The sequence below is a fragment of the Alligator sinensis genome, unplaced genomic scaffold, assembly GCF_000455745.1.
Source record: "Alligator sinensis unplaced genomic scaffold, ASM45574v1 scaffold135_2, whole genome shotgun sequence".
NCBI classification, from domain to species: domain Eukaryota; kingdom Metazoa; phylum Chordata; order Crocodylia; family Alligatoridae; genus Alligator; species Alligator sinensis.
The window spans coordinates 756,770-783,968 of record NW_005842067.1 but is presented as its reverse complement, the minus strand read 5'-3'; the positions used below and the strand labels follow the sequence as shown (position 1 = coordinate 783,968).

The window sequence follows — 27,199 nt, the reverse complement described above, 5'->3', positions numbered from 1 at the left end:
AAAGAGTAGAAGTGGTTCAGAGAACCCTAAGAATGAATCGGATTCTGGAGAACCTTAATTGCAGTGTCGTAAAGGATTCAATATACTTGGCTTATCAAAAAAAAAAAAAAGATTGAGGAGCCTTGACTGTGGAGTACTTATATGGGGATATCTCTAATTGTAGATGGGGTTTAAATCTAGGAGACAAAAACAAAATTATATTGAATAGCTGGAAACTAAATCTAGACTAATTCAAAATGGAAAAAAGTGCAAATGTTTAACATTTAAGGACAATTTAACCATTAAAAAATATAGGTAAGGTAATGGATTTTCCATCATTGTCAAAATTTTAAAATAAAAATGTAATGTCTTTCTAAAATATATGCTGCCTTTTAATCATAGGCTATTGTTCTTGACTTCAGAAGTTTCAGGAAATAAAGTTCAAGGGCCTGTGTCACACAAGACATTCAATGGCTATAACTGTTCCTTCTGGCTTTAAAAATCTGTGGCACGGAAATTATTTGCTTACTACTGGCCGTGTCTATATGAGGCACTGACTGTGCAGTATCCGTGACTACGGTGAAGTAGTGTGTGGCAGGAAGCATGATGCAATGTTACTGCACAGTAGTCATGAGCTCCTGTGCAGTCCATGTCACAAAAAGCCATTCCTTGGTATGATTGCACAGTAACTCTTGTTACTGCTCAGTCACTTAGTACTTATTAATGTCTCTTAGTACTTAATAATGACTGCTCAGTCAGTGTCTCATGTAGACGCAGCCACTGACCTTGGTCACATTTGAACCAGGAATTTTGTAGATAGTAGGGCTGTGTGAAATGGCTATGTCTCATTTTGATTTTTGGGTTCAGCCATTTCAGAGGACAGTGATTCATTTCAGTGTTTCGGATCACTGCTCCGTTTTGATTCAGCCGAATCTGTTTTGGAGTTTCAACGCTGTTTGAGATTCGGATCGGCTGGGGAGAAGCAGGCACAGCCAGGCAGCTGCAGATCCTCCCACGGCTCCTCTAGCTGTGCCTGCCTCTCCCTGGGTGGGGGAGCCATGGGAGAAGCCCCCATGGCTGCCCTGCCCAGCCCCATCTCTTGCTTGGCCCCAGCACTCACCAGTTCTGGCAGCAGTGATCAGGGCCTTTGTGGGCTCATGGCACAAGCCCCCCTGTGCAAAGCGGGGCAGTGGGGGGTCAGCAAGGATCGCCCCCTCACCTGGCACCAGCACGGCAGCTGCCCCATGGCGCGGGTGTAGCATGGCTCAGCAGGGTGGTACACGCTGTCTGGAAGCTGGGGCGGCTCCACGTGTCAGCCCGGCACTGCTCAGCCCCAGCGTTCCACCTGTGCCATGGGACAGGTGCCATGCGGCTGCCAAGCAGGGGGGGGTTGTGATCTTCACTGCCCTGCACTGCATGGTGGGGGGCTCTGCCACGAGTCTGCAGAGGCCCTGATTGCTGTTGCCAGAACAGGTGAGTGCAGGGCTTTTTTTTTTTTAAGTGCCAGGATGCTGGGGCTGGCTGGGGTGGGGTGGGGAGATCGGGAAGTGGGGACTGTGTGAGGGGCTCGGCCACGTGACCCCAGAGGCCCTACACCCCCTGTTACAGCCTGCAGTATACACTCACACTGCTACAGCTGGTGAGTGCGGGGCTTTTTTAAGTGCTGGAAGGTTGGGCCGGGCAGGGGATGGGGCCGGGCAGGGCAGCCATGGGGGCTTCTCCTGTGGCTACAATATCTTTGCTCGGCATGGACTGTGCTGGCTGGCCCTGGCCCCAGCCAGCAGTGGCAGCATGCTGTCATCCTGCACACAGATCTGGGGGCCTGCACCCCCTGGGAGGGCTGCGGGACTGTGCCAGACTCCTCTCAGGGGGTGTGGGCCCCCCGGATCTGTGCACGGGATGACAGCAGGCTGCCGTCCCTCCCCCAGAGCACTGGTATTGAAAGGGACCTCAGGGGCAGATCTCAGACACTGGCCAGCTACAGATGTCTACATCAGAACAGTCCTTCTCCCCTCTGCCCCCTCCCTCTTCTTAGTTTCTGTTCCCCTGCAAGCCCAGCTCCAAAACATCCTAAACATTTCTAAAATGTTTTGGATGGTTTTGCTTAATTTTGGAGATGTTTTGAAGCCTTCCGTTTCGTTTCGGATTTTGGTGTTACAGGCGCCAAAACAGGCTGAAACACCTCCGAAATGAAACGGCTCCTGAAATTTCGCACAGCCCTAGTAGATAGTTTTGATAGCTTTTCATATAACATGGTGTTCCATATAGATTCTTCCTATATAATATCTAGTATTGTAGCCTTTTGCTGGCTTATTATTTTAAAGTGCTTTTGCCATCATTTGAATGTTCTTTGTAGATGGCTTGTTGCAAGGTTCCCTTGAACCCACTTCTCACCCAGCATACTTTGCATTGACATCCACAAAGGGACAAAGTTACTGGAAAGGTGCCTAGAGGAAGCAAGAAATTTAGGATAGACTCATCTGGATCATTGCTTGGAATTACTTTTCATTATAGGTTGCAAAGGATCCTGGCTAAATTGGTGTGAAATCAAACTTGCTGAAGCATACAGTTCAGTGTGATGGATTGCTGGCTCTTGGTTTGGCTGAACAGTTTAGTCGGAAGTATAGTTATTTTTGTTTGGTTTTTAATGAGGGCAGGATAGCAGAAAAGGCACAACTTGAATCTCCCATATGCGTGGGCTGCAGTTCCCTATTCTTTCTTGCCAGGAGGGTATTTAATGTGGAAACTTGAAAAGAGAACTTGTGGATTTGATTTACTAATGGAAGCTTTATTATCTGGGAGAACTGGAACAAAGTCTTAGCTGTCTGCTATGGGCTGTTCAACGAGTCCCACAGATAGAAGAAAAGACTGCTGAATACAAGTGCATGTTGGTATAACCCAGGGGTCAGATGGCATATGCCATGACTAAGCTACTTCATAGTTTATTATCCAGTTGTTCAGAGCTAGAACCTTTCTAGGTGTGACCTTCCTTTTGCTTAGGAAGACAGACACTTCACTAAGTGACTTATTTGCTTTTGATATAACAAAAAAGAAATTGTTTAGCAGATGGTTTGTTACATTTTTGTAGCTGCACAGCCACAGATGAATACTTGACGATAGCCAATAAAAAATATTCAAAATGGATTGAAGCCTTTATTTATTTATTTTTGAGTGGGAAAATTAAAAAAAAAAAAATTAATATTTTCTGTCTGCCATCTTCCTTTAGATGAAGTGTTGTAAGCTCCCCAAGCCAGCCAATGTTTTTAATGTAATAGTTGCTGCTGGTTGCTACTTTTAAAATTGCCCAGGCAATTGACACTGATTTGTTAGCTTTGAAGGGTCTTAATTTCAGTCCTTAGCCTCAGGCAGAAGATGCTTGGAAACAACGAGATGCAGAATGGAGAATATGATCTATCATCTTGAATCTTCGTTTCTTGCAGCCTGCCATCGTGTCAGTTCAGTTTGTTGCAGGAACAGTGTCTAATGAAGACCAGACTTTTCCCACTCTACACTTCAAGGAGATTATCTAGGGTAGCATTGTTTTCAAACATATAAAGCCCAGTTATGAACTGGGTTGGTCTCTTTATAAATATGGCTAACTTTCCTTTCAATTTTATCCTCCGCTCAACACTATCTTGATGTCAGCATTTGGGGAGTGAAATAGTCTAGCTCAGTGCTTCTCAAACTATCTGATGTGGTGGGCCGGCAATTTTTTTTCTAGTGGGCCAGGGACCAGTGCCCAGTTCAGCCAGTGGCAGCAACTGCGTGTAACAGCGCTACACAAATGCGCGACCAGCTGTTTCTTTCTCTTTCTTCACCTTGCACGTGACATCACCTGAAGTGTTGGAACGTACGAACTGTGGCGCTATGACTTATCAATGTTATGCTTCTGAAAATATATTTCTTTCTTTCCTGGCAACTCGCTGTGGACTGGCGACCTGTGCCAGTCTGTGGACCACCACTTTGAGAAGCACTGGTCTAGCTGACTTCTGGTTTGTCCTCTTGTATTTTCTTTGTGGGTGACCCTTTTCATTACAAAGAGCTGCCCCCATAGCCAGAGTAGCTAAGATTCAAAAGCTTTTTGCAATCTTGCAATCATCTCATTACTTTACCTTGCTCTTAATGGGAACTAATGGTGACCTTAAAGTGATGAAGTAAAACTTGCTATGTTAAGCTGCACCAGTCCGTGGCCATTTTGTCACTTATGAAGCACAGCCTTGCATTTCATAAAGGCCTAAAGATGCAATTAATTTTGCTTTTGATTAATTTAGTTTAAAGAGACTATTGCAGAAGAGCATTGCTTTGCCTGTTTTCTGGAAGCTGCTGCCTCTGTTGGCCTTGATTTGGCTTGCAGAGTTTTGCTGTCCATTGCAGCTATAGCACAGATTGATATTTTCCCTCATACTCTGTGCCATCTGCAGTCCCGTTCTTCCATCATTAAATCAGACTAAATAGGATGGACAAATAGCACTGGCTTGACTGTTATAAATGGAAGCAATTTCCCTTCTGGAAACTGAAACCTCTCAAAGGGCACCTTTGTTGCTAATAGTTGCCAGGCATTTAGGCTTGCTCAAAGGAAGCTCACTTTGGAAACCTATCTAACTGTAAGAATTTTTAATAGAAATAAACATGGCTTCAGTCATTATCACCTCCCAAGTCCCATGTGGACCTTTGTTAGTTCATAGCTTGATATCAGTGAATCTGCAGTCAACGGGCTGTACTCTGGCTGAACTCTATGAACTATCTTTTTGCAACCAATCCGAGTGTATGATACTGGCAAGGTAAGATTGAATTACAACTTCAGCTCCAGACTCATTACCTGCTCCTGGAACTGGGTATAAAATATAGAGCAATAAATATCATCAAATTTGGCACTCCAGGGAAATCACTCTTTTTTATGAGCTTTTCAGACTTGGTTTGAGAGAGCATGGCTTTCAATCTCAGCCAGCGTATGACTCGAAGCTAAAGAGATTATTGTTTGGGGTTTTTTTCCCCTTTTGACATGTTGTAAGGCATCAGGTTGGGAATCATATACAGGCAAAAGATACTGAATTGAGGACCCTATCTCACTGGTAACCCAGGGGGACAAAATAACAAAGAAAAGGGGCAGAGAAAGTACCTGGGATATCTGCCACTGTGTGTTAGTTGATTGCAAAGTGAGACTGATGAACCACAATTTCAAGAGTTAGTTTGTGGGTCTTGATGCAATCTATGTGAAATTGGCTTCTTGTAATATTGGCACAGCACCAAGTCTTTTGCTGACCCAACTCTGACATCTGCACTGCAGCTGGATGGTCTGATTGTAGCAGTTACAGACATATTAGGGTTAGATTAAATCTATCTACTTTATATACCAATGGTTTTGAAACCCACAGTGGCATAGAATTCAGCATGATCTGTAAAAAAAAAAAAAAAAAACCTTACCTGGATTTAATCAGCTTGCTTACTTGTCTATGGACTCCATGCCCTTGTGCCTTCACTGTTGTTGGTACCTGTGCTGCTAGATTAAATCATGCTGCATTTGCACCTCTGACTGCAATGTAAAGATACTCAGTATAGCATGTTAGTATCACTAGGCCTCAAAGCAGATATTCAGGTGCAACAGTCACTTTTTAGTGCAGATGACAGGAAAGCATAGGGCTATGAGGATAAAATAATTTCCTCCATTTGATGGATAGTCTTATTAAATTAGTTAATTCCTTTTATCTTTCAAAAATGCCCTTGAAAAAAATGCCTTGCTCCCAATAAAAACTTCTTAAAGAGCTTCAGACTATGTTAAACAGCTACTGTCCATGTGTAGTAACTGTCACAGCCTGTCCCAGAGTTGCCTTTGCCTGTGCCCCACACACACGCATAAACAGAGGGCACATCTACACATGAAATTAATGCACCACAGTAAACTGTAGTGCATATCAAGCCAGCATTTATTGCTCCCTGGTGCCGCATTTACATCCATGGTCAGGACCACAGCATGTTGAGCTGGATTGGAGCATCCCCGGCTGGCAGGGGCCTGGGCAGGTCAGCCTGCCGGCCTGGGACTGCTCCAGCCCGGCTCAGTGTGCTGTGGAGGGGTTGGCTGAGGCACGAGGGTGCTCCAGTGTGGGGCTAGCGGGCAGGCAGTCCCCACACTGAAGCACCCTTGTGCCCCAGCCAGCCCTGTCAGCATCTACACATGTGTTGCTGTGCACTAAAGAATGTTGCTGTAGGGTAGTATTTGTGTTTACAAGTACTAACCTATGGCAAAATTAATTAGTTTACTGTGGCCTAATAAAACCTGCACATATAGACACATTGAGACTTTACTGCAGAGCTAGTTTCATGGACATTAGGGCTGGAAGGGACCGTGGAAGATCACTGAGTCCAGCCCCCTGCCCCAGGGGCAGGAAGTCAGTTGTGGTCAAAGGATCCCAGCAAGATAAACATCCAAATGTCTCTTAAAGGAGTTCAGAGTAGGTGCTTGCACCACCTCTGGTGGCAGTCTGTACCAGGCCTTGGGGGCTCGGACAGTAAAGAAGTTCTTCTTTATGTCCAGCCTGAAATGGTCTTGGAGGAGTTTGTGACCATTTGACCTTGTCATCCTTTGGGGCACTCTGATGAACAGGCATTCCCCCAGATCCTGATGTACACTCCTTATATACTTATAGGTAGCCACCAGGTCCTCCCTGAGCCTGTGCTTTTCCAGGCTGAAGAGTCCCATGGTTCTCAGCCTTTCATCACAAGGCCTGTTCTCCTGCCCTCTGATTATGTGTGTGGCTCTCCTCTGGACTCTTTCAAGCTTTTCCACATCCTTTTTAAATTGTGGAGCCCAGAATTGGATGCAGTACTCCAGCTGTGGCCTCACCAAGGCTGATTACGGCGGGAGGATGACATCTTGGGATTTGCTTGAGAAGCATCTATGGATGCAAGCCAGAGTTTTGCTCGCTTTACCAGCTGCAACATTGCATTGGTGGGTCATATTCATCTTGTGTTCAATCATGACTCCCAAGTCCCTTTCGGCCGTGGTGCTAGCAAGTGTAGCACTGCCGAGCCTATAAGTGTGCTGTGGGCTTTTTTCCCCAAGGTGGAGTACCTTGCATTTTTCAGTGTTGAACATCATCAAGTTTTCGTACGCCTATTTTCTGAGCCTGTCTAGGTTGGCCTGGATCACCACCCTATCCTCAGGTGTGGACGCTTTACCCCAAAGTTTGGTGTCAGTGGCAAACTCGGCCAGTCTGCTTCTGATACCAATGTCCACATCATTAATAAAGATGTTAATGAGTATAGGCCCAAGGACAGAGCCTTGGGGGACCCCACTGGTCACACCGCACCATGATGATTATTTCCATCGACTACCACTCTCCGGGTCTAACCTCAGAGCCAGTTCCCCAGCCATCAGACTGTGATGCAGCTGAGGCCGCAGTTGGCCAATTTTTCCATGAGATGATCATGGGACACCAGATTGAAGTCTTTTTTAAAATAAAGTTTGGATTTGGCAGAGTCCTTTTCCCATGAGATGTCCAGGTAGTTGAAGTCTCCCATGACAACCATGCACCGGGAGCGTGCAGCCTCAGCCAGATCCTTGACGAATTCCTGGTTGAGCTCTTGATCCTGATTTGGGAGGTCTGTAATAGACTCCTACCATTGTGTCCCCTGTGCCATGTTCACCACAAATTTTTGCCCAGAGAGTCTCCAGTCGTCCACCCTGGATGCCAGTGTCGGCTTGCAGGGACGTTTAGCTTTCCTTAACATAAAGGGCTACACCCCTGCCCCTTTTGTCTACACGATCTCTCCTGTACAAGGCATAGCCATCTATACCAGTGGCTCAGTCATAGGTGGAGTCCCACCAGGTCTCCGTTATCCCTATGAGATCGTAATCATTCTTGTTTAGCAGGAGGACCAGTTCCTCCTGTTTGTTCCCCAAGCTCCTGGCATTGGTAAGGAGCTTACCCTATTGGGCAGGTAAGTGTCCCATTGGAGGCCCTAGTCTTCCCTATACATCGTTCTGGGGCTGGGGTAGGGGTGGGTTCCCTTGAGTGCCTTAACCTGCTGGATTAGTCTAGTGGGCTTGCTGTGGCAGTAGTCCCCCCCCCATTCCCCAGCGGGCTTAGTTTAAAGTCCGGTTGAGCAGGTCAGCTAGTCTGGCTGAGAAGAGCCTCCTCCTCAGCACAGTGAGGTGGAGGCCATCTCTTCCCAGCAGATCACTGCCTCTCTCACCAAAGAGCGGACTGTGATTGTGGAAGCTGAAGCCTTCCTGATGACACCAACACTGCAGTCTTTGGTTAACTACCTCAATCCTCCTCTCCCTCCTCAGCCCATATCCCGAAATCAGGAGGATTGAGGAAAACACTACCTGTGCCCCCAACCCCATAAGCCCCGCTTCCAAAGCCCTTGGTTAGGCAGTTCCACAGTAAATGTCTTGTATAGATGCACCCACAGTCATCTAGCTACCATCCATGTTGCTTCTCCACTGCTTCTCAACTTTTCTTTGAGCCGGAGAAAAATCAAGTGCAGCAGTGGGTGTAGACAGGCCTAAACATTAAAACATTTCAAACACTTTGAAAAGTTCCAAAAGGCCAGCTGTGCATATATATCAAAGCCCTCTGAAATGTTCCAGAAATAGCCAAAACACTCCTAAATGGGACCTCTTTAAATGAGGCACTCTCTGGGAGAGTTTCACACTTGGTTATGTCTGCGTTGGGGAAGGAGGGTGGGAGAGTGGGGTGGACAGCCCGCCTGCTGTCCATGCTGGTAGTCTTGCTCTTCAGCCCCACTCCCCTTTACCTCTCCCACATCCCCCTCTACTCCTCCCTCTCCTCTACCTCCTGTCTCTGTGTGGGGAGGGAAGGAGCAGAGCAGAGCCCTCTGGCTGGCATTAGAGTAGGCTGCAGTGTTTCCAAACCTGTTCTGTTCAGGAATGACCCGGGGGCCATGAGATCCCTAGCTGAAATGTTTCCTTTATGAAATGTGTCCGAGTGCATTTCACTTGGAAAGGTTTTGGTTGTTGCATCTGTCTGCACCCAGTATAAAAGCACATATGCATGTGCAGTATGTAAGAGAGGGTGACAGAGACTGTATTCAAACCAACTTAAACCTTGGGGAAGTTCAGACCTCAATCTGGATCCATGTGCTGCAGCTTGGGTCCATCTCTTTAGTCGCCACCAAACTTGACACCCTTTCGTTCACTCCTTACCCAGCTGAGCCTCTCCAGCATAACTTTGACAGTTCTCTTTGCCTGTGTTTTTCAGCATATGCCCCTCTTGAATAGAAAGATTATCTCAGAGCACCACTTTTTCCCATGAATATCTTCCATGTTACTGATGATAGAATAACATACTTGTGACCACTACAATCATTCTTTAGGTGGAAAAATATTTAACATACCATATTTTCTCATGCAGCTCTTTTTCAAAATTCAGCTACTGGGAATTAGCCTGCACGTTATAAGCAAGGAAATATAGCAGTAGCAGTTTCTGCTTCTGGTGGAGAAAGCAAAAGTAAAGCTGCATGTGTGACATGCTGGGCTCCTTAGCGGTTGGCTGTGCCCACTTGATTTCCTCTCCCATGCCCTCCCCCAGCAGAGGCTCTTAAGGAAAGATCTTGTTTTCTTCATTCTGCCTTTCAAAACCGGGGGCACGTCTTTTATTTGGGGGCGTGGTGTATGTGGGAAAATATGGTATTTTAATGCAGTTTGCCATAGTGTTGAGAGTAGAGCTAACACTGTGAAAAAGAACCTGGGTATTTTACACATCAGCAGATATCATGGTATTGCAAGTGTGAAGCTGTATCAAACTGTAATGTTACCCAGGGAGATCTCCGAGTGGAGCTGAGTCCAGTCGGTATGTAAAGAGGAGGATTCTAACAAAAAAGGGGTATGCAAAGGAGTTACATTAGTGATTTTATTGATGGCATTTCCTTCTGACAGCACAGGATCAGCCCTCTTTGGTGTTTGAGGGGGCAGAAGGTGCATTCTGTTAGAGATGGTCTTTCAGATGAGACTTGAAATGGAAGATCCTGCCTGAAACACCATTTACAAAAATACGGATATTAAAATAGCTGGAGGGAAAATATAAGAAAATTGCATTTGTTCTTTTTTTCTCCTTGTTTTTATCGATGTTTCACTTTGATTTATAAACCTCCTTTGAAAATAACTCTAGTTGTTAACCCAGTGTCCCATCTTCAGTAATAGCATTTTTCCTAACTTAAATAACATCTAGATAATCTGTCATACAGTCACCATGTTTCACCCCTAGGTAACTGGGTTTCAGTGATGTATAAATTGATCCATGGGTATAATTTTAAGTTTTTGGAAGATTGAGCAGTACTTTGGCATCCTCCAGACTGCAAGGTGATGTTAGTGACTTGAAAAAAATTGGTAAATGTTTTGCTTACCAAAAAAGGTCATATGAGAGAGTATTACTCATGTTTAAAGGATAATATAGGTGAAGACATTTTTGTAACTTGATTTTGTTTCTCTTGGGATCCCTTAAGTTACTATATATTATCAGCACAAGGGCAAGAGCTATTAATAGAAATGCCTGTACTTTGCAATAGATTATTCTTTACTACCTAACAACTTAATAGACTATCACCATACGTTGCTGTTATTAAAAGAAATCTATTTTTTTTCTTTTAGAGGAGAAAAGGAACAGTATCATCAACTCCAGCCTAGAATCTGTCATATCTTCAAATGTAAACAGCTTCCTCCTCTCCAACAGTGCTCCCCAACCCAACCTGAACTCAAGTGACCCTGACCTAGAAATAATTAAACCTAACAGGCCAAACTCACTGTAAGTACTGTGATAATTAGTGTGTCTTAAGGTCTCTGCCCAGCTAACTCACAAATCTTTAATCAGGATGTTGACTTAAAGTGAAGTTACACGTTATGCTTAGACCATACTAAATTTGTGGACTGTTAAGTGCTGTTAAAGTTAGAACATGCTGTGAGCAGTCATGTGTTAAAGGTTAATACCATTTTTTGCCTGCACAGCTCTGACTTGCCACTAGAGGACTGGCAAGCAGGAACTAGGAGCCAGGATATCTAGGCTCTATCCCTGTTCTGGTGGTGGGAGGAGGCTGGGAGTGGTGTATCCTGGGATGCTGGAGGACTGCAGATTGCTCATTTTATCTCCATGGAGTAGACTGAAGTTACCCTAACATGAGCTTGGTAGCGTGACCCAGAGTTAAACCTTGCCTGAAGTGGCATAACTTTGAGATGCTCAGAGGGCGCTTAGCACGAGTTAACAAACTTGAACACGTGGATGCTTGTGTTATAAGTGCTCTTAGTGTGGTTTAAGGGTAGTATGTAACTTCACTCTTAGTCTGACTCGAGTATTACTAGAAGAATAAAATTTAACTTTTTTTAATGGGGAACTAGCTTGTGCTCTCCATTTTTACCTGAGTTTGAATTACAGAGCATGTTAGTATTTGGTATATCTTTTGGCTACTTTTAGCTTTAATCTATTTTAAATGTGTGGGATATTTTTCAAGTAGGTCTTTACGTTACTTTACTGTTTCAAGTGTTGTGATGCATTTGGTGTCAACTCCAGCAAGCACAGAGGAAGGTAAATAAAGCTGTGGAACATAGCCCTAATGAAACAGGTTTTTTTCTTACTTAGTTAATTAAGATCTAAGACTGCTTTCAGTAATAGCTGGTCTCCAGCCAAAGTTGTACCATTGCTTATGAGAGAGCTTCCTTCATCTGGCAAAAAACATCAGCTTTAACGTTGACTTCCAGGGGATGGATGAGCTATTGTGAAATCCCTTGACCTTGTCTCCTCTGAATGCTCGCACCAGTGGTTCTGCTGAGGAGAATTTCCTTCCTTTAGGGGCTCTGTTGGGCCTGCCAACTTTCTCCCTTGCTTTTCCCACAGATCTGAAGAGATTCCCACCCGACACACTAAACACTTGCAGACCTTTTTTTCTTCATTTTTTTTTCTGCATTTCCCACTGTGTTTCTATATGTCACTCAGTAAACCATGTCAGCAACTATCCCTTCAGATGCTCTGACTAGGATGGTATCACAAGAATGTCATTGCCCTCATTCTGCAACCTTCCAAGGTCTGACCGGTCCTCCTCCTACCTCCACTACTTTCACACAGTTCAAAGTCTGCAAATTCCCACTCTGCTCTAAAAGATTTTTGGTCCCTTGGAAGTCAGTGAGAAGTCACTTCACTTTTTCTTGTGATGATCTTGGTAAGTGGACTTGGTAAGTGTTGGTAAATTGGGGAAGCTGAAAAGCATGCCAGCCTTTCAGAGCTATTATTATTACAGTTTTGAAACACAAAGCTGTTGCCTGGATTCAGAGTGCCTTCATGAACTGTGCGAGTAGTTTCTGTACTTACATCATTCTGTGCAAAGGTTTAGACCCGTAGCTGTAGAATTCTGTTTGGGACCAAGTATACGAACATCCTAGAACTGGTGTAATTCCCTATGTGAACTTAGCCCTTACATTGCCATGCCTGCATTTCCAAAACACCCATGTTTTCATTTCTGGCCCTTGCTTTTCCTTTACTCTACAGCCCATTACCATGTGGACTTCACGAATGCCAAAACTTTGCTTGGCTATCTGATGCCAAGGGTGGGACTTGTTTGCAATGTTCTGGGGTTTGATTTTTCACATACTGCTGCTCACTATCTGTTGATGTTTTTGCTACTGGACACAAGAGGGGAAGGGCTTTAAGCTGGCATTTTTTGGCTTTTTTTCTCCAAGCAAAGTTTTTCTCCAAGGCTTCAGTCTTGAGGTTTACAGGGCCCAGAATATAATGAAGCTCAAAACAAAACACCATTTGGGGTTGTACTAGATAGTGTATGGGGAAATCTGCTTCTCAAGCATTTAGGCTTTGGTAGAGTAGGTTTTTGGGAAGAGGTGGTGGGCAGGAAAGCTTCTGTGACTGGTCTTGCTTTGTTACTCCACTCCGTACACCTGTATGAGACCTGAGCAGAGAAGTAACTCTCCGCTGATGGATAGGCTGTGCCTTCAGTCCTTTTCTTAACAGGCTCATGTTTCATGGCTCTGAAGTTCCTAGCCATTTCTGCTGTGTTGGTGGCAGTATGGGAACCCCAAGTATGTGAGCGAGCTGGTAAAAAGGCCGTTCCTGTGCACTGTGCTTGACTTCTCTCACACACGAGAACAGTAAAAGAATGTCAGTGTTTTGGAGTTGACCACCCAAAATATAGGTAATGAGATTGGCTTAATTTACCACCTCTGTTGGGCATGTGCATCATGATAAACATCTAGGTTTTTCTAAGTAAATAGGTGCCTAACTCCTATTTTCTTCCACAGATTTTCTTTCACATGATTACATACTGTTTTTTTCCTCAGGACTGTTACTCTTTAACTAGACTTTTTTAACACTGACTCAATTCTATGAAGTAAAAAAATACAGTGCAACTCAGAGGCCTGAAAAGGTGTTGAAGCCTGAATACTGTGGTGAAATCACCTTTTTTTCTGTGAAATGTGTTTGCTCCCAGCAGCGACTTCCTCTAATGAGAGTCTTCAGAAAAGCATAAAGTTCTTTACATTAGCAGTAACCCAAAGTAATAGTAAGAAACAATCCTCGCAGCACCAGAAGGTTTAACTGTTGTGTTATTTGCTTTACCAGCAGTATGTTCTTTTCCTCCCAGAAAGTTAAACAGTATTGAGGGAACCAGAAAGTTTCCATATGGCATTGCTAGCTCCTGGACTCGCATAGAAAATCCCCTCCACGAGGGAAGTGAGTCTATTGAAGGGAATGCAGGCAAGGATCTTCCTAGCTATGGACAGGAGTACAATATTAGGATAATTGTAGCAATCAAATCTATCTCCTTTCTTGAATATGGTAATGGTTTGGGGACCTACCAAGGCATTTGGAATCCATTCATGTTTCCAGATTTTCATAATAGTGACATGTAGTTGGTGAGAGAACTTTTTTCCACCTTGCTTATATATATCATCTGGTATTCCATCAGGATCACATACGCCATTGTTTTTCATCTGCTTAATGGCTTTCAAGGTGTCTTGATAAATTGGTAGATCTGCTAGGTGTTGTCTTCAATGGGGTATTGTCTTCAGCATCTGAATCTCAGTTCAGGAGCTCTTGAAGGTGCTCCTTCCATTAGGCATTGATGGTGGAGCGGTTTTTAAAATGTATTGGTCCATCCTTGGACCTCAGAAGGATGGTTTCTTGTGTGCTTGGTCTGTAGATGGCTTTGGTTGCGCTGAAGAAATTATGCAAATCATGGCTGTCATCTCTTGTTCTTTCTCTCTCAAATTTTCCTCTGGGTCTTGGTTTTAATGTGGTTCTTGCTTCTGTTTGAAGCCTGTAGCATTCTGCCAAGCTTTGAAGGCTTTTCTTTTTCATAAGCGAGACCTTGAATTTCCATATTGTTCTCATAAAACTTGTCCTGATGTTTCTTTGTGGAGAAGCCTGGAGATTCTTTGCACACTTCATGGATGCCTTTCTTGAGGCTCTTCCAGTGATCAGTGGTGTCAAAATCATCAGGGAGGTCAGTTTCTCACTTAGGCCCTGCTGGAGTTTATTGCTTTTATCAGGGTCTTGTAAGAACTCTATAATGAACCTCTTCCTCGTTTGTTTGGTTTTTTTTGTTTACATCATTTCAGACCATCAGAGGTACAATAGATATTTGTTGCTAGACTGCTTCAGAAGTGCAACAAGCCACACCATGGGCTTTACATGGCCTTCATTGACCTGACAGAGGCCTTTGATTCAATCAACAGAGAGGCACTATGAAAGACTGTGATGAGATTTGGATGTCCCCCAAAATTTGTTACCTTCTTCATAATTACATGATAGCAACTGCCCTAAGTAATATCTCAGAAATGCTCCTCTTCACTATTCGAACTGGTATCAAGCAAGAATATGTGATTCCACCAATATTCTTTTACATTTGTATTATTGTGATTCCACATCTCATTACTGATAAATGTCCACTTGGAGTCATCACCTAGTATCTTACGGACAGGAATCTCTTTAACATCAACTAGTTACGTTCCAAATCCAAGATAACTATTACTGATCCATTACTGATCCTCAGTATGCTGATGATTATTTGTGTGTGTCCATTCAGTTGACAACCTCCAGGTCACTCTTGATTGCATCTGTGAAGCATATGAAATGCTTAGGTTCATTGTCAACCTCACCAAAACAAAGATACTTTACCAACATACCCCAAACCAACTAGCTGCTCCTCCACATATTACAATTAGAGGGCAGTCCTTGAACAATGGTGATCATTTCCCATACCAGGGTAGCCACCTTTCCCAAAAAGTAAACATAGATGATGATATTCAGCACTGGATAAAATCTTTGTGCTGCCTTTGGATGCCTTCAGAATTATGACTTCGATGATCATGACATCAGGACTCAAACCAAACCTGTCATCTACCAAGCTGTTGTCATCTCTACCCTACAATAAGGTGTGAAATTTGAATTACAAATCAGAAACACCTGAAATCTTTGAAATATTACCATCAGCAATGTCTTTGTAAAATCCTCCATTCTTTTGTCTTTCCAAATCAATTGCAAGGACAGAAGAATGAATGCCAGCGTTCTGGCTCAAGTACACACCACTAGCATTGAAGTCACGTTTATTTGGCATCAGCTCCATTGGACAGGGCATGTGATAAGGATGACTGACAACTAGCTCCCAAACCATGTCCTATGCTCTTAACTTACCAATGGTCACTGTTCTAGACTCATAGATTGTAGGGGGCTGGAAGGGACTATGGAAGATCATCGGGTCCAGCCCCCGTGCACTAGGCAGGAAAGACACCTGGGGTCAGGTGACCCCAGAGAGGTGACTGTCCAGTCTCCTCTTGAAGACTTCTAGTGTAGGTGATTGCACCACTTCTGGAGGGAGTTTATTCCACAATCTGGACACCCTAACTATGAAGAAATTTTTCCTAGTGTTAAGCCTGAAATGGTCTTCCAGGAGTTTGTGGCCATTGCTCCTGCTTTTCCCCAAGGGTGCCCTAGTGAACAGTTGTTCACCGAGCCCTTGATGTATTCCCCTGATATAGCGGTAAGCTGCTACCAAGTCCCTTCTCAGCCTTCTCCTTTTTTAGGCTGAGGAGACCCAAGACCCTCAGCCTTTCCTTGTATGGCTTGCCTTGCAAGTCTCTGATCATACGGGTGGCTCTTCTCTGGACTCTCTCAAGATTTTCCACGTCCTTGTTGAAGTGCGGAGCCCAGAACTGGATACAGCACTCCAGCTGCGGTCTCGCCAATGCTGAGAAGAGCGAAAGAATCACTTCCTTGGTTTTGCTTGAGATGCATTGGTTGATGCATGCAAGAGTATTGTTTATCCTGATGGCTATGGCATCGCACTGATGGCTCATGTTCATTCTATGGTCTATAGACATGGGCAAAAGAAGAGATCTAAAGACACCTTGAAGGTGAATCTGAACAAATGCGATATTAACATCAAGTCCTGGGAGATTTTTCCCCAGTAGTTCCATAACATATAACAACGCTTTGATTATTTTGAGCAAACTATCCTCACAAAGGAAACAGATAGATAAGAGAGATGAAGGCAAAGAGCTGCAACCTGACATCATCAGGATCAACTCTTTCCTCCCAGAACTATTTGCTATGTTGTCAGTCAGACATGTGGATCTTGGGTTGGCCACCGCCTCAGTCATCTACAGGCTCGCTATTGACTTCCCAGTTCACTGGACGACTGTCATCCTTGTATCGTATCCTGCTGCCTCTTAGCTGATGATATATCTCTTGATTTTTATTATGCTGCTGCCAATATTTGGAGCTATTTTTTTAATTCCCAACTTCTAGACAAGAATCTAGTGATGCTATGAGAAACTCGAGCAATTTTTTTGTTTTAAATGAAAGCTGTTGAGAAAAATCTTAAAGCATTACATATAAAGACAGTAATACCAAAGGCAAATAAAAAATAACACAAACTTATTTAAATCTCCTGAATTTGCTTGCATGGAGGGGAGCATATGTCTTTTTTACTAGCACACTTCCGTTGATGCTATACTGCTGCTTACTTCAGACTGGATGGTACTTCCAGTGCCCTGGATTACCAACAGACACAGCTGACATGATTCAGTCTGTGCACTATTTGAACCAGTTCTGTCCTCTCAGTTCTTACCTGTATTGCTGTTGTTTTTAAGGTTTGTTTGAAGTGTACTAGTTCATCTTTAAATATTTGCTTTAGCCTAATTTGCTGTCCTGCCAAAACCTTATTGCTAAATTCTCCTCATAGTCCACTAGTAGTCGAACATATGCTGATTTTTGCCAATCAGTACTGGCTAATGGTCTTTAATCTTTGCTCAGAATTGTAGGGAACAGCTCTTGGGTGTGTTGGAGAGTACAGCGTGTACAGAAAGGGTAGTTCACTGGCTTAATGGAGGGGAGGAACATGTGCTTTTTAACAACTCAGGGTCTTTATGTGTAAGTGGTTTTGGTTCTATATAAAGTATACTTGATCAATGATCATTAAGGTTATTTTGCTCTGTTCAGGACATGATTACTGTTCAATGAAGTTACGTTTATTTCAAGTGTGTCTTTTTATAACACAGTGTTCCAACAAGACGGCTCTTGAGATTGCTTGCGCTCCTTGCTGTGCTCGCTCAAACGTGTGAATGGCAGAAAACTTAGGGAGGGCCATTTACCTTACTCATTATTTTAACATCTGTAGTCCTGCTGCACCTAAAGACCCTGTGTGAGATCAGAGGGCAGTTGTGCTATGTAATATTTAAATACATACATGATAAGATGTAGTCCCTGCTCCAAAGAGTACTCCAGCATAAATATACAAGGCAAAATCTGAGTCGCAGAGAAGTGATTACATTTATCTGCAGTGGCTCAAAGGGAGAATGGAGCCCAGGTTTCTTGGCTGCTAGCCTTATGCCCCAGCTATTGGGAAATGCTGCTTCTCCTAATGAAGAGCCACTAAAAAGCCTACACAGCTACTGTAAAATAAACTTGGCAGCATATAAATAGAAGAAGCCATCCAATTTGTGGGCTATTTTTGGCAGCTTTTGGTGTCAGTATTCCGTTGAGGCATGTCTGAAATACAGGGATGGTTTGTAATGGTGAGAATTCGGAGGACAAAGTGGGGAGCTGCTCTTTGCTACCAAGGAAGAAACGGAGTTGGTAGCTGCAGTGTTCATCTCGTACGTTCTGAGCCTCAGTCGAGCGTGCGTTGCACTTTAGCAGCAGGAAAACAACTGTCCGTGCCCCAGTGCAGAATGGTGCCAGTGTTCCACCGCACTTGCTGTTATTACTGTGCGGTATATATGTAACAGCTCTCTGTATAAAGCAGTGCTTGTTTTTTTCAAACGCTAAGTAATTGGACTTTGCAGAAAATCCTGGGCAGCTCTGTAAGCTGAAGCTAGTCCTTTTTATCTGCTACTGTAAGGCAAGAGTCTGCAGGCTGCCCTGTAATTTATACCCAGTCTGCAATTGCAGTACACAGACAGGGAGGATTCCAGGATCCCTTTCTCTCCACACGCTTTCAAGAACTCTGTTAAATTCTGCAGGAGGTCCATCTCCGAATCCGAATCTGTAAGTTATTTATTCTACCCCTCTCTCATCTTTCTTCTCACTCTTGTCCATGTGTTAGAGTGGCTGATAGTTAACATTTGCATGTTGGTTAACCACCAGCTGTTCACGGAGGAAGTATTTGTTTTAATCGCAAAAGGGTAGCACTGATAATAGCAAAGGTTAAAAATATAAGACTGTTTATTCAGTTTACTTACAAGTTTTAGAGATGCATACTCTTTAGTCCAGGGCCAAACTTTTGCCCATTTCACTATCTGGTGGCTAGATATCTCATTTGAAAAACAAAACTACTAAGGCAGTAGGTAAAAGAGAGAGGAGCATTATGGCTACTGTTAATGAGTAATAATTATGGCTACTGTTAATGAGTCCACTATTTTGGTTTTGTTGCTGCAACACTATCCAGCAGAGGGCATGCAAGTTAACCAACACATCCTGTTTCCAGAGTTAGAGGGTCAGAGTTAAGTTTATTGTGGTGCCTTAACTGTGCATGTCCATGCTTTAAAATGTTTGAATTTCTTTTGAATTTAATCTTGATTGGAGCTGTCTCAATGCGACACAAAGCAGCAAGCAGAGTAGGCAATGCATTGTTAACTTTTATGGTAGAAGGGAGGAATACAGGGAAGGATTAGACCTTTCCCACCAACAGGTAACAAAACTCAAAAACAAAATGTTTAACGAACCACAAATGATTCAAAAGAAGACAGAAATTGAATCTGGACTTCCTCCACTGGGAGTGCTTTTGTGGAGATTAGCTGTGAATTCAACTAAGAAGTGGATGCCTGCATAGCACGTTAGAACCAGGAGACAGCACTTTCCCTGGTTCAAAAAATGTCTTCTGACCCCCAATACACTTTCATTCTCCCTCCCCCTCTGATAAAACACACCCTATAAATAAAAATAAAATAAAAGCCATTTCTCTACTGACACACACACAGGTATGCATATTAAAAGTCATTTTTGTTGACTTAAATGTGGTCTCCAGTAAAGGCTTTAATTACCTGCCAAAGCCAAACAGCTCTTTACATTTCAGTGGCTCGTCTGTAGCTGGAGAACAACTGTCCATGTTTGGCATATAAACAAGGCCTGATTAAAGTCAAACTTGTAACTGTCTTAGGCACTGCTGTGGCTGTTGGTAAAGCCTAATTTAGCTTCAGTCTAATGAAACTTTTTAAGCTACCTAGGAAAGTGTCCAGGAAGTCTGAAGTTCCCTTCATCTGCTTGCATAAGGAAAATACTGAAACCCAGGGGTTGGTCAGGAGGTTAACCTGGATATCTTTCCATCCAGGTTTTCATTTTTAATTCTCAGATCCTTTCTTGAGGCTACGGTGGACTCTGATATCCCTGAAGACCCCATCTTCTGCTTGAGAATGACCATAACTACCATTTCCCTCCTCTCTATCTTTATTCAGAGGTAATGTATCTTAGTGTAGAAGAAGGATAGGTTGTTTAATGGCTAGACTCCTCTCCCATATATGCTCGCTGCTTTTTGCTCTTACAGAGAGCTGTAGCCACCAAGGCCAAAAAGTGGCTACTAGCCATTACAATTCTACAAGCCTCGCTGGATTGATTACAACTTACCTAGGTCCAGGTTTTTTGAGCTGCAGTCTGTCAGTGTAAGAATTGAAGCTAAGGGGCTAATAGACCTGGTAATCATTAAAAAGCATCTTTTTATATCCTTCCTGGGAGTTTGATTTCTCCTCTAGATTGTCTTTGTTGCCACTGTTCCCTTCTTTTACATAGCTGCAGCCCTTTATCATCCTATGTTACATGTATTGCCAGGCATGATCTGGAAATGGCCTTTAACGAGGCTTTTTAAAATGTTTAAATCAGACGTTAGGTGTGTTGAAATCCCTACAAATTACATTGTTTGGTGATGAGAACAAATATTATGTGAGGTCTCTATGAATGGTTTTCTTTGCAACAGTGGCCACGTCTACACAAGACACTGATTGCGCAGTAACTCGTTACTACTGCACAGTAGTAATGAGCTACTGCAGTCAACATCACCTAAAAGCCATTCAGTGACACTACTGTGCAATAACTCTGGTTCCTGCACAGTTATTTAGTATTGGCTTATATACATAATACTTGTAGAAACAAGTAGTAAATGACTGCACAGTAACAACCGCACAGTCAGCATCTCGTGTAGAAGTGGCCAGCTATATGTGCGTCACAGTATGGCCTCTGTAATAACTGGGAAAGAGAAACATCCATTGCGATCAGTAGAAAAATACACTGAGAACAAGATTCATAGGAAGAGTCTCAATACAAGGATATTTAGCTGCCACAGATATCTAGCATGCCTGTATTCCATCCTTTCCTTAGCCCGTGCAACTTCCTTCCTTCCTTCCTTCCTTCCGAAATTACAGAAGTAATCTGTGTGGATTGGGCCCACTTCCGTTCGAAGGGTGCATACGTTGGGACATGTGGAACGTGCCCTCCAAACTCCCTTCCATCATGCCCAGTGGTGGTTGTGTTTGTGGAGGGTTGCCTGTGTAAATCTGGAAAGGAGCTGCATTCTAGAAATTCCATCTCTTCTCCCCTTTGCCCTTCAGCCTTCTGCTCTGCATGTAGGCACAACTGTCTCCAGAACAACCGAGTGTATATGCAAGCACAGAAAAATGTAGATAATTGGGTTTTAGGACCAAAAAAAAAATCTGAAAATCAGCTCCTCCTCTTACATACTTGCCAAAACCTGAATTTGGGCTCTCCCAACGCATTTGCAAGCACCTAAGGCATATCCATTCATCTCATACCTATTCATCTTCCCTCCCCTCCCTTTCCTTAGAACTGTCATGTCATTAACTCTTGCAAGGGAAATCTAAAACCTCGAGCACAGGTCTTGAAAGGTACAAGTCTCAGGTAAGTGTCGCCAACAGTTGTCACCCGTGCTTGTGGCAATCTAAGGCCCAATTGCTGTGTTTTTCATGAGAACTTTTGTGCTAAACCTGTCGGCCCCAAATTCTAATGTTAGCACTATATTTTTTTGCATGCAACACACCCCAAAATAATATAATAGGCACTTTGTTTTTGAATGGCAAGATGAAGGAGGAAATTTTTTCCCCCCCAAGTTACGGATGCATACAGCAGGAGAAGAGCTAATCTTCAGCTGACTCACTCTACCTTTCCTGTTTAACTTAAGCTGAAATCCTGGTTGCTACTGAAGATTGGTCTCCCTGGGTGGATCTATGATTCTGAAAAAAGCTAAAGATCTCTAGAGCTGTGAAATAAGAGAGAGACCAGGAGAAGCTAGCATACAGCCAAATTGCCCTAAGACCATTAAAAAGGAGAGGTGATCATTAAGACTTATGGAGTGAAGGATGATGAGCCACTAAGTCAATTGACTCTCTCAGCTGTGTGAATAATAATGCCAAGCTGCTGCGCTCTAGACCAGGAATCAAAGCAGTGTGCTTCTATCCTGCTCCGAAGATCAGCTTCCCCACTTAATAAACGCACCTCAGTTTTGTGGGGCTGCTCTTTTGGAAAAGCAAAAAAAAAAAAGAAAAGAAAAAAAAAAGGCAATTTAAATTATCCCTGCAGTTCTCAGCTGAATATGGTATTTTCCACTTCCTTGCCATTGTGTGGCCTTAAAGTGCCATGTCCAAACAGCTTAGCTTTCTGTTCTGGGTACAGTGACCTCATAGCACACAAGGAGGATCTGGGGTTTAGTTAATGACTGCAAAGCACTTTGGTCCTTTGCCAGCAGCTGTAGGATCATGAAGTGTTTCTGAGCTAAATATTTATGGTTTTTATTGAAATGAAACTATGAAACACCTATTGAATTGAGTAGGAAATTTGCCTGAGCAAAAAAGACTTGGTCAGAATTTACTTGAGTGGTGGTTGCGGTGGTCTTTTTGTTTTACTGGGTTTGGGGGTTTGTTGTTTGGTTTTTTTTTTTTTTACTTGGTTATGGTGAGAAATGGGGAACTATTACTTTAAAGATCACTTTAAAATGTATTTCTTTAAAAAAATACTCTGTGCAAACGTTGTGTAAATAATTGGGGATCTTTACATTCTTGTGTCTGGTTTTGTTTACAAAAGCTTTTCTGGCTTCTCTTTAAAAGCATTTCAGTCCAACTCCATGATAACTGAAAGAGTTTTGGGACCAAGGTTTGGTACCCTGTTTTCAAATACTTTTAACACTGTTTTTTCCAGGCTTATGCACTATGCAAAGGGGTTATAAATTAGAAAACTGGAGCCACTCTCATGTAATGCTCTCCACGCTCGTTACTGCTGTTACCAGTATCCTTTTAATAAAAAGGGAAGCTGGTTATTTTCAGTCTTTCCTTTTCCTGATTACAGGCACGCTCAGCAATCAGGGAGTGAGAAGAAGTTATTTTGCTAACGGGCAAAGACTTTTCCTGCCTAGCAACCAATCAGATTTTTATTATGAGAATGCATTTACTTATTAGGGCTAGGGTTTTTATAAATGGAAAAAGTGCTCCAGGCAGCAGTTGTACTTCATGAGTCAGCAGGATTTCTGCTTGATGCCAAAAGTCTGGCAGCGCGGCTCGGCAGGGGGCGCAGGTAAACTGAAGCCAACTGCCTGACACCACACGAGCCCCAAAGAGAGGGCTTTTTTTCCCCTGAAAATATGGGTTCATTTCACCCTTGCCAGTGCCAGGAAACCTTAAAACCACTCCCCACTGCAGATACCCATTTCAACTGGAAAAAAAGGGGGGGGGAAAGTAAGTTTAAAAATCAAATTGCTTGCTGACTCTGCATGCCCTTTAACACTGTAAATCATTTCAGTTTGCATGCATGAAATCTGGCTTGGGTTTTGTTTTAAAAATACTTGGTAAAGTGTTTTTGTTATGCATTCCTTTAAAAAAAAAAAAAGAGCCTTTATTAGTGGATCCTGCTGGTGAGAGTATGCAAGAAGGATCAACTGGAGGGAGAGGTCTGCTTCCTAGCTGCCTCCCAGCAGAGGCCGAAATACAATTTGTTTTTTGTGTGGGGGCTGCTTTAGCTTTCTTATTTCTCTTCTACTCACCCTCTTCACCAGTGCAGGGCTCCTATTTTGCTAGGTATTGTACTGCCATATAGGAGTATATGTTATGTATCCTGATTTGAAATTGAACACAAGCAGCCGGCAAGAAGCAGTGAGATCATGCCGTTAGGAGCACTTCCTGAGGCTGGCTACAATTAATCTTAACAGGATTGTGTATGAATGTATAACGATCAGTAATCCCTGCTGGCTCTCTACCTGTCTGTTATCAGTGGGCAGCTTCCTGCAGGCTTTATTGTAAAAATGGATCAAGGTCTTGTCTACGTGAGAGCATTTGCAGAGCCGAACAATTAATGTACATACAACAGCATCTAAAATAAACTCTGACCAAGAAAGACTGGACGTGACAGATTGAACAGCTAGGATTTCACTTACTCCTCTCTAATTTCTTTCTCAGTGTGACTATTTTGAAGATGGGGTGGGGATAATTTTTAGCTGGAGAACTGGCTGAGCCTGAAACTGCACATCTTGCATTACAGCTTTATTTGTTGAAATCCCCAGTTATGACTATTAAGAGTACTGAAGTGCAAACAATACCACTGAGCATCTGCATTTTTCAGAAGGGGTTGGCATACAAAGTGCAAGCACTAGGGAGAAACAGCACACAGGTTCTCAGCTAGCATGTTGGATACCAGGATGAGATTACAAACCTTCCAGTCTTGTGGCTCAGTCTGTGGCAGCACAAGTTTCTCCATTTTGCTTGCTCAGACAAGCACCATGGTGACCAATCAACAACCAAGATGTTCCCTCTGTCTGAGTTCCTGCGTCGCTTCTCTAGTTTGACTCCTGTCTCACGCAAAGCAGTATGCAGGCACATAGCTCTGTGGCTGGTTGTTATCTAGACCAGAAAGTGCTAAAGCACAATAACAAACATATTTTTAAAATTCTTGGCTGTGCCTTTGCACTAGTCCTTTGCTAAGGTGATTCCAAGCAATTTCCCCCTTTGCTACCCCTGTAAAATAAGGTGACGGCTGACTACATATGGTGACAAGGGACTGCTTTACATGCACATCAGTTGTGGGGAGGGGAGGTTGTGTTTTATTTTCAAAGTCCTTTCCAGCTTTCACATAAGATGGACCCCTGCCTTCTAAATTTATCTTAATTCTAGTGCAGGAAGGTGAAAGCCTGGCTTGTTTGGAAGGGTTCACCAGGTGTATTCACCTGCAGCAACTCCAGTGTTCCTTGGTGGAGCTGCTGCTCATCTAATGCAGTCCTGAGCTGTGCTGTGACGTACTCTCTGGCTAGGGACAGAAGTTACACATAAACCAGTTTAAGTGATCAGAAACTGGTTTAAACATGCAACAGAACCTAAGTTCAGTGCACATAAATCAGTTTCAAAATGGCTGAAACTGGTTTAAGATAAACCTGGTTGAATGTAGTATCAGACTTAACTGATTTGGGTCAAACTGCTTTATGCAATATCTGTCCCAGACCGCTTCCTGGTTTAAGTTAAACCAGTGTCCCCCAGCATCCCAGATGTTTTGCAGCCCTGGGCTGTGCTGGCCCCAGCCCTCTGCTCCCTAGCTGAAGCTCCAACAGAGACTGCAGGCACAGCAGGGTCTGCCTGGCTTCCCCCTGCCCTTCATGTGCCTGCATTTCCTCAGTCCAGAGGGAATGTCTGTGCACTTGCAAACTGAATCAATCTAGGCAGGTTAGACTAACCTGCCTAGATTGAATCAATTCATGCTTAAGCTTTTTGAATGTCTGTCCCTAGCCTATGGGAGCAGTCCCTCTGAACTCCAACTTTCCAAATGGTGACAGGGCAGTTTAAGCTTCGGGTTAACTTTAGAGCAGCTTTTTATGGGCTATCCTTTCTTGAGGATGTTATTCAAGTAATTCCACCCTGAACTTGGAAGTGGGACTGGAATGATGATTCCATCCTAAGTGTTTTGACTGCACTTTCATGTTTCTTTAGGCAGTGTCAACTTTCCCTTCTACATCTGCTGTGATGCTGGCACACAGCAAGCTCAGTTGGAAGAACCAACCTGTGAGATCTCCAAAGCATTCTGGCCATTCAGAATTTTTTTTATTTTGTGGGATAACCCAGGATGAAATCCCCACTTTGGGCCCAGCCCCAGAAGCTATAGCAGCTGCTCATCATGGTTAGCTTAGCTCTAAGCCTCATCTGAAAAGACACTGGCAGTTGTATCATGTGGTAGGCAATAGAAGGGCAGCTATGTTCAGTAACATGAGCCAGATTTCACCTAGGGGTGTGTGGGCTTAAACTATACTATAACTGTGGGCACAGAATTTAACAGGCAGCACTTTGTCTACACATCAAATTAATCTGCCTCAAGTGCTGATCATGCCAAAGGTCCTATGAATCTGACTCCATGTTGTCTGTTTAGAGCATAAATTTTCAGTCTGTAGAAGTTAGAGATTGAGGGAATAATACTTTTTAGCAGGTCATCCAACTAGTAGTGACTGGTTTCTGTGGTAGGCTTTCTGTAGAATGCTTTGTCCAAACATGCAGGTTTAGGCATGTTTTGCTTGATGAGGTCCTGCTTTCATTGGGACCACCGCTCATCCAGCCTTTTCGTTTTCATGGCTTTGTTATATGCTAATGGTGTTACTTAGCTGTCCATGTACCTGATTATGCTTCAAAGTGGGAGCCAGGTGAGGCTGAAACTGGGAGCAAGGGAGGGAAGCAGAAGCAAAGAGACTGAGACTATGTGAGGAGTTGAGAAGTGGAAGCAGGAAGTGCCTTGCAAAAACACTGGGAGTGGTATGGTGACCGAGACTTAGACTAGGAAAGTCAGTGGGCAAGACCTAGACTTTCTGGACAAGACAAGAACATGGATAAGGCAGAAGCCTAAGGAGTGCTGCTGCAGAGAGATTAAAACTGCACTCAAGCGGGTAAGAGGCTGTACTTGGGTAGAGATAAATTGAGGCAGAGGTGTCAAAACAGGTGTCCTGCTTATGGGAATGAGCAGAAGAGTTTGTGCCTACTAGAATTCATTCCCCTTTAGAGACTGGCATGGGACTCCAGGTTGGGTTTTGCCATTTCCGTGGTGTCAGTAAATATGAAAATCTGAGTATCCCACAGGGGAACGTGCTTCTCTATACAGTGGCTGATAACCTATTTCTATCAGGTATATTGTTAGCTCAGGTGGCCTAGTTTGTGTGATGCATTGAAAAGTTCCAGCCCTCCTAATGAACATTGTGGGAGTCATATTGGCGTGTAATTAATGTGTTGTCTCTCTCCAGCTTGCTCTTTAAAAACATAAGAAATTACAAGCAAAGGTCTACATTAAAAGAAGCCTAAAGCTGTAAAATTGGGCATTAGAAAACATGAAATGTCAGAAGTAAGTGTGGCTGTGCAATCTCAATTTGTCCTTTTGCGCATATTTATTATAATCCATAATTATGCCCAGTTTTTCTACAGGACTCCTTGCCTCATTCACTGTATAAGACAAATCCTCTGTGGATGAATCCTCTGGGCATCCTGTATCCTGACAGAGGTAGTGGTCTGGGAGGGAAAAAATGTATATGGTCGTGTTTGATTACATCTGCATCATACTGCAGGCAACCTTAGTTCTACATTTCCAAATGTTTTGAATACTTGGCTTTGCAATTATATTAATGTTCTTTTCATGTTTGCCACCTGCTCCTGGAGTTTGCTGCTGTGTTCAGATCATAGATTCATAGATGTTAGGGTCGGAAGGGACCTCAATAGATCATCGAGTCCGACCCCCTGCATAGGCAGGAA

At 43.4% G+C, this 27,199-nt stretch overlaps 1 protein-coding gene across 10 annotated transcripts in view; it reads left to right on the top strand.

Moving 5' to 3' along the window:
• The window catches only part of ARHGAP26 (Rho GTPase activating protein 26), a 332,594-nt gene that overhangs the window by 236,571 nt on the left and 68,824 nt on the right, over window positions 1-27,199 (top strand). For 9 of the 10 annotated variants that reach the window (XR_003094019.1, XR_003094020.1, XR_003094017.1 and 6 more), the window contains exon 20: window positions 10,592-10,745. Coding sequence is in view for 5 of the 10 variants with exons in the window: in XM_025204032.1 (XP_025059817.1) it covers window positions 10,592-10,745 (154 nt within the window). In the remaining 5 variants the exon portion in view is untranslated. Of the gene's footprint in view, window positions 1-10,591; window positions 10,746-11,828; window positions 12,072-27,199 lie in introns of those variants that run through there. The other variant, XM_025204033.1, reaches the window with a different exon arrangement.